The sequence below is a fragment of the Corvus brachyrhynchos genome, unplaced genomic scaffold (genome assembly GCF_000691975.1).
Source record: "Corvus brachyrhynchos isolate BGI_N302 unplaced genomic scaffold, ASM69197v1 scaffold115, whole genome shotgun sequence".
Classification (NCBI taxonomy): Eukaryota; Metazoa; Chordata; class Aves; order Passeriformes; family Corvidae; genus Corvus; species Corvus brachyrhynchos.
In genome coordinates, this window is record NW_008239553.1 from 15,011,519 (window position 1) to 15,019,502 (window position 7,984).

General features: G+C 37.4%; 1 protein-coding gene across 2 annotated transcripts in view; it reads right to left on the reverse strand.

Moving 5' to 3' along the window:
- ARHGAP11A (Rho GTPase activating protein 11A) overlaps positions 1–5,597 on the reverse strand; it is a 10,695-nt gene extending 5,098 nt beyond the window's left edge. The window contains exons 1-7 of one of the 2 annotated variants that reach the window (XM_017742264.1): positions 5,527–5,597; positions 5,103–5,199; positions 4,341–4,591; positions 3,736–3,896; positions 3,482–3,628; positions 1,486–1,560; positions 669–836 (exon numbers count right to left, since the gene is read on the reverse strand). In XM_017742264.1, coding sequence (XP_017597753.1) covers positions 669–836; positions 1,486–1,560; positions 3,482–3,628; positions 3,736–3,896; positions 4,341–4,405 — 616 coding nt within the window. In that variant the 5' untranslated portion in view covers positions 4,406–4,591; positions 5,103–5,199; positions 5,527–5,597. The remainder of the gene's footprint in view (positions 1–668; positions 837–1,485; positions 1,561–3,481; positions 3,629–3,735; positions 3,897–4,340; positions 4,592–5,102; positions 5,200–5,526) is intronic. The other variant, XM_008639552.2, reaches the window with a different exon arrangement.
- Between the last annotated feature and the right edge of the window lie 2,387 nt (positions 5,598–7,984).

A 7,984-nucleotide genomic window follows, 5' to 3' on the forward strand; every position in this document is an offset into this window, starting at 1 on the left:
GGGGGGGGAATCTAGCAAAACAGCCAATCTAGAAATTTCCTTTCATTCTAACTTAGTTGGCACCATATTAAAGAACCAAATGAAAAAAAGACAGGATTTTCAGAATAGCCTGATGGTTGGAAGCACTCAAGTAGAATACAGTGGTGCTAAAGCCCTGTCAAACAAAAGTAAAATTTTCTCTAGAGTTTTGAAATTTAGCATCTAGAGAAAAAACAAGGGGTGATGGGACACAAGAAAGAAGCTTTATAAAAGCAACAACTACATTTCACAGAGCTGAGATCAGCTATTTAAGCATTTAGGAGACAGAAGGCTACAACTTTCAAAAGATTGGAAGCATAGGCAGTCTTCACGGATTTGTGCACCAAGATAGAAACAGGAGTATAACCTGACTGATACATAGGGAGCAAAAAAGATAAAAGAACATCAGAATTGCAAGTATGAGAGATTAACAGAACAGAAAACAAGAAAGAATTCGGCTTTTGCTCAATCCATGTAACATGAGTCACCAAAGAATATAAACATACACAATTTACCAAGATGGGGAAGTAGTGCCAGGAACACTTCAGTAATGAGCATCAATGACTGTCTAGCAAGAACAAAAGGCTCTACTCTTAAACTAAAAGCCAACAATCACTTCAAGCAGCAAGGAAAAAGTGATGGCACTGTACCTGATGCTGGTGTTGAGCTGCTGTTAAAAATGCTACTTGGTAAAAACTCAAACGCAAAACTATGCTTAAAAGATCGTCTCTTCTTGCTGGACAAGCCCTGAGAGCAATCAGTTGGAAGTTTACGCTTGGTGCTTGGAGTAAGAACCACCGGAGTCACTGATGAAAGGACTGAAATTAAGAAAACCAAACTTGCAGTAACAGCTTAAAAGGTAGAGAGTTTACTAAAGTAAATGGTTGTTTCGGTGGTTTTTTTTAACTCTGAAAGAAACTTGTTGCAAAAGCTTAGCCAAAGTGCATGCATTTTGAAGAGGCAAAGCAATCAGTATAGCTTAGGGTTTGGTTTTTTATTTTGTTGGGTTTTTTTGCAAGTTTAGAGTACCAGAAAGGAAAATCCAAACCCATACATTAACAAAACAATACAGGTAATTAGGAGGAAGTAAATGTATAGTGATCTTCCCTAAGTTTTAGAAACAGTAAGCATGAAAGAATTTTAGTCCTCGCAGATTCATTCCCAAGATGATAAAATGCTGCACTACTGCACTGAAGCCTTAACTAAAAAGTGCAAATCTGGTTGTGCAATCCCCACAGAGCTAAACCACACAGCCCACTACTGCAGTCATTGTAGCTGCTCCAAGAATTACAGTAAATGCAGTATCCTCAATAAATATGTATCTATATTCCATTTTAAACCACTTAAATTTAATCACTTATCTTCAAATAAGTTCTAATTCTTCAGTTTAAAAAATTGTTGACTACAGTTAACAAATCCAGAGGGTACTGCATGGGCTTTACTCAGTACAAATACACCAATACCTACCGCTTCTGTCTTGTTGAGGTGTAGTGGAGGGTGTTCTGTTAGATTTAAATTTATTCAATGCTCCACTAACAATATCTGAAATGCAAGACACACCGAGCAATCAAATTTAAATGTGAAGCTTGTCTTGCTCTGTTTTCAACTCAAGTTTAACTTGTATTTCTTTTCAGGGAGAAACAAAGCAAATCAGTTTAAATGGGTTTTATGTACAGAAAATCATAGCCCAGATCTTCCCACCAACATAGTTTTTATTGCTTTCACAATAGGTGAAAAATCTATTTTCCTTAATATAAAAATTATTAAAAAAAAACAAACTAAAAACCCAACAAACAAAAGAACCCCCCCAAAAAACCAAAACAACAACACCCCCCAAAACAACAACAACCCCCCCAACACCCCCCCCAACAACAACAACCCCCCCCAAACAACAACAACAACCCCCTCCCCCCAAAACAACAACAACAACAACACCACCCCAAAACAACAACAAAAAGCCATTCTGCACAGACAACAGAAGTTTCTTGTAGAAAAGTCTACTGGTCATTATAAAAGTATATGCCTTCTGATTTCTTGTAGGCAAACCTAGACAGTACCCATTGAGATCTTACTCACAAAGTCTCAGAGACCCTCACTTTAATGGACTAATGGACAGACAACTTGAAGCTGTAAAGCTTTTAGAGCTTTGAAGTTAGGTCCAAAAAAGTATGAGATTTTGGTCTTACAAAGAAATAATGTAAAACTTTTCTGTGAACTATGTGCTTTTTTGGGGGAGTTGATTTGTTTTTTTTAAAAATAAAATTAAACACAGCAGAGTATACACATGAAACTTTACTAGTTTTCCTGCTTTTCAAAGTACAAAATTAAAGTATTTTTATCAAGTGTTTTGCAACCTACAGTTGTATTTGCAGGTGTTTGCAGTGAAGCTTAGCAAAATACAAGGTGGTAGTACTTATTTTATGGTGTCTCATGGATATCACATAGTTCTTAAAGACATATTTGAAAACAGATCAAGTATAGTAATCTACATCAGGAGAAAGACTAGACTCTGCCTACTATCAAAACCTATTCTACAGGACTACCAAGTTCTAACTGTTTCTCCTCAAGATGTTGACTTTCATGTTTATCACTTTGCAACTCTGGGATGGTCTCTCTTCTTCAGAGCAGAGGAGCTCAGTACACAAAAAAACCATGCCATGGCTAAACATACAATCACACAGCTTTAATTTAAACTACTGTCAGGTTTAATACTCCAGGTACATGAGCTAAATAAGTACCTATGTTTTTATACCAATGCATAAAAGATCACTTTGCAGTGGATTTGAATCAATCAAGCATATATGTAACCACAGTATTTCCTGTAAGAGAGTGCAGAAATGAGATGATACCATTTGATTGCCTGTATCTGGCAAGAAACTCCAACTCAGCCCTGTTGAAAACTGAAAAAAGCCTCACCCCAAATCCCAGATCCATGCTACCAGAGCACACAGTATCCAATAACATCCAATTTAGATTTACACTTCAAACCACAAGTTAACTACTCTAATTCAAAACACACCTGCCATTTGCATCCCTGCTTTCTCATTACCTGACTTATCAAAGTATATATTAAAGTATCATTTCAAAATTAACAAAAAAAAAAAAACAAAAAACAACCCCAAAACAAACAAACCCCCACAAAAACCCAAAAAACCCCCCAAAAAACCCCTTTAGCCCTCTGGAACAGCCCTCTGAAGCTGACTCCAGAAAAAGCTAGAATATTAATTTGGCTACACAAATCCAAACAAAACCAAAATAGCTTCTTTAGTAGACAAGAGACTAGAAAACTCTGAGTAAATATACAAAAATGTGATTACTGAAGTCTTATATAGATCCTGCAGATCAAACCAAATCAATTTTGCAAACATCTGTTCTGCTTCTGGAAGAAGCAAGTGCTTAGGATCAGACTACCTGAAGTTGCAATTCCATTTTTGGTTTTGAAAGTTTCACAAAGCATACCTACCCCCAACACTTCGGTGCCTCCTCCTCTTACATTCACTGGGAGATTCATTCTCACTGTCTTCATGGCCCCACAGTGAGGGTGTCGATTGAAAGACATCAACACCTAGCATTGAAGGAATCTTTTCCAATATAAATTCTGGTACTTGTCCTGGAATAGTCGAGAAGTATTTTTTTTGATTATTCTTAAAAGTTGAAAAGAAAAGCCGTAGACAGGTCAGTGCAACGAGACATGCTGATAAGCATTTATCATCTTACCGATTTCTGCCGCATGGTCAATAAGTGTTTCCACGACTGCAGCTTGCAAGCGAATTTTTTTTTCTGTACTAGCTGACATCTTTTCATTTTCATTTGAGTGCAAGAGGTTGGGAGCAAAAATCACTGCCAGATTACTGCTATCCATTCTGTTTTCCTTGGATCTTTACAAGAAAAGGGTTTTTAAAATCAAATTATCACAACATAAGCAGAGAAGAAGACCAAATAAGACAAATGCAGTTAGAAAAATAAAAATGGATTCATTCACTGGAGTGCTTACATAACAAGATTAATGTATAGATTTATGCATTCCAGGCCAGATAATTTCACAACTATGTTACTGAAATCAAGAAGTTACAAATCCCCTCAGTTTTAGGGAATGCAAGGTATGGTAATTCTGCTTTACAAAGCTTGAACAAAGTCAAGTCTCCAGTTAATTAAGGTTTCATAAAGAAAACCTTGGATTTATGAAATAAAGGACCACAACTGAATTTAGTGAGTATCTGCAGATGTGAAAGTTAAAATTGCAAACTACTCACAGGAAGGTACAGCACTTGCCTGGACAGAGAAGTGGTTAAGGGAATTACAAGCATGCCCTTTACACTGACCTTAAGGACACAGTTCTCAGAAAGTTGAAAAAGTATCTCAAAGCTGCAATTGTTCTGTCAGCCATCAAACAGGACAGCAACACAGTCGCAGTTTTCTTCTCATTTCCAAGCTGCTGAGCTTTGAAAAGGCCTTCCTGCAGGTGAGGTGGAAGGATGGGTTCAGGCAGCTCTCTGAAGAACTGTTTGAGAAGCCCTGCAACATCACATGGCAGTGCAGCTGAGAGGCAGTTTTCACCTTGATCCAGTTTACTCTGAAATTTTTCATAAGAAACATGAGTTAAAGTCTTCAACATATTGTCGGATTTCTAAATGTAAGCAGTAATGCTCTAGCCCATGTCACAACAGTCACATCTTCCCCATTGTTAGTTTCAGTCATGTTTTACCCAACTACATTATCTATAATGAGGCACAGGCAATGTTGTCAGACCACGTGTGTTAATTTACAGGTTCCCCATCTTCCCTCCACCAGGGGAGCATTGCTAAACAAATATCCTCATAGCATCCAGTTTGCACAATTGCTAATGAGTTTGTTCAGTCCCAAACTATTCTCATCACCTGGAAGGAGAAATATTTAAAAGAAAAAAAAAAAAGGGAACCATGTCAGTTGCTGGACTAGATCTCCTATCATTTCTAAAGGAGGCAATGTTACCAATCTACTTCCAGTATTACAACTTGAATATGACTGAAAAGAGGCCAAAAATTAAAACATGCTCAAGTGAAATGCAGCTTATTAAGAAAAAAAGTAACAGCTTTAGAGATTACCTTCAAAGCTTTTAAGCGAACAAGAGATCCAGACTTTCTGAAGAGTCCCTCAGTATGAACATGTTCTTCCAAATATTCACAAGTATCAACAAGAAAGCTGAGAAAAGAACAGAAACATACTTCTGATGCACACAATAAAGCTGGGGTTTTTCCCAGAAAAACTATTTCACCATTTTTTGTAAAACTTAATACATAGAATAATTTCCCCCAATGAGAAGAATATAAAGAAATACAACTGAATGAGAGCTGTGGTGCTGAATTCCCCATCTAACTTCTGCATCCCTCCTTTCCCAGATGGAACTACTCTTATATCCCCAGAAGCTCTAGCAGGCGTGGAACAAATACTACACTCCTTCTGACAAGGGTTCAATACTAGAAAGAGAGCAAAGTAAGCACAAAATCTAAATATACATTGTTAATTTACCTTGGAATATAACCATATTCTGGCACAAGTGATTGTGGCAACGCATGAAAAGATATTCCAAAGATTTTACCCTAAAATACAAAATTCAAATAATGTTACTTGAAAGTTGATATAATTATCAACTACATATTAGAAAAAAGCGCACATGCAACAAGTAAACATAAAGGTAGTTAAGACAAAAAACAAAGTCTTTCAGATAAGAGATATTGTCTGGAAAAGCACTGTGATCTCTAAAGATCTAAAACTATGCTAATTCTAGTTACCAGGTAACACCCTAGATGATTGTGAAAGAGTAGAAAGGTTTTCTGCAGTACATTTTACACTTCTTATTTTACAAGAAGTTAGTTTTCTTATAGGACTCCCAAATCAGTAAGGATATTAACCAGATTGTTTTGGAATCTCACCTTAGCTTTTCCAATTGACTAAAATCTTTTTCTTAAAAATCAACATGAGACAATTGAAATAACTTTTTTTAAAAAAATCTTTTTCTTCATCTCAGACTCAAGACTGCTCTTTTGGGAAGGATTAAACTCCACAGAACAATCTAGAAAACTGTTCTGAACCTCATATTTAGCATTTGTACTTAAAAAACTGTTATTTCTACTGCCTAACAGTAAGACATTAAAGTGTATTACATATTAGAAAATAAGCAAATCTCAGTCATTACTGATGTTCACCTACAGAATTTTTTAAAATGTTTATCTGAGGTTGCTACACAGTTCTGTCAGTTATAAAAGCCCACATTCCTGTGTAACACCTTATACTTTTATTTTTTTTTAAATTCATATTTACAGAACATGCAAGCCAGTCCCTCTCCCAACCAGAAGAGGACTGGGATCATGCCCAACTTGTTCTTAGAGATGAATGCTAACTCTTAGTTATTCATAGCTGAAATTCAACGTGCTGTCCATGTTAGGAAAACAGTTAATCAGTAACTAACCCATTAGACCACAATCTAATCTGTCCTACAGAAAGCAAATATTACACAGTCAGGAAAAAGAAGCAACACATCTGTCCTTGTGCTCCAGGTTGCTATTAAAACTACAAAAAGAAAATTAACTCCAAGAGAAAATGTTTTTTCTGTATGTACAAGATTACATACTAGAAAATTCCAGCGGTTTGGAATGCAACACTTAAAATTCTTAACTGATATGCTCACCTCACTAGGTTTTGTTTGAAGTATCAGAAGTTGTTATTTAATTTCTTATTAAGAAATAATAAAGCTAGTAATATTTCTGCTGTTCCCTCACAGCAGAAATAAGACATCCCTTGGCAAAACAAATGTTATTCTGTAGTTTTTCCTACCTTGCTCAGTAGTTACTTAAGTACAGATTTTCTTCCTTGCATACAATTTAAGCACTACAGACAGCAACGCAGACATCTTTTATCAAGACATACATACGTTGTTCACAGTTCTCATTGTCTTCCCTTCGAATGGAAAAAGAAGGGAAAGTCTAGAACTATATGTTTGATATTGACAAGGGGAAGAAAACTAATTCTAACTTTACTCTTGCTTTCTCCCTTTCCAAACAACCGAACTCAAGTACATGTTTTCCTAACTTCTTTGGCTTATATTGACCAAGGATTACTGCAGCATTGTGTAATATCTTCTCAGCCTTACAGAAAGCTGTCTGAGGAAGTTCAGTTGCACAGAGATCTTGTTTAGAACTTGAGAGTGGTCCACACTTCTGAAATTAAAAGAGTCTACCAGAAGATCAGTGCTCTGGATTGGACTTCAGTGCTGGCATCCACTATAATACTTCAGTTTTAAATAAGAGCCCTGAGACAGAAAACACTTTTTTCCTTCATCAAACTCAAAACAGGTATTTAAGGTAATAGGACAGATTTCATTCTTGGACCACCGGCATATCAAGGCCAGAGCTGTCTTTGCCAAAATATTTAGTTATGCCTTATACTAAGAAAAGGGCAAATAAAGCCCTTCAAATAAAACAAAAATCTAAGAAAACAAGAAAAATACATAGAGCTTTTAGAAACAACACCGTAGCTATATTCCAAGAAATAATACAATTACTAAGATTGGAATTCCGTAGTGAGTGACATCAATCACAGTGAAGCATAAAAAGCTCTTGCACGGATCAGAGCGAGCTGGTGTGTTTCAGTGGCCAGCAAGTCCACGGACAAAAGAGGAACACATCCCGTTCGCCATCTGGCCCGCGCGGCAACACGCGAGTCCCAAACTGCCGGGGGCGGGGCATCCAGCGCCACCGAGTCATTACCTTCTCCAGTCACAACACGGCTATATGACGGCCCCATGGAACACTTGCACGCTGAGGGAAAGGGAAAAAAAAAGCTCTTTTCCCCACTGCAGGAGGTGATGCCCTGTTAGGATTACGGGAATGGCACTGCTACCGCACCCGGCGCTCCCGGCGACAGGACCAGTCCCTGGACCCATGTGAGCTTTGGCTCTGCCCTGCCCGGGAAGCCGGAGCCCTCCGAG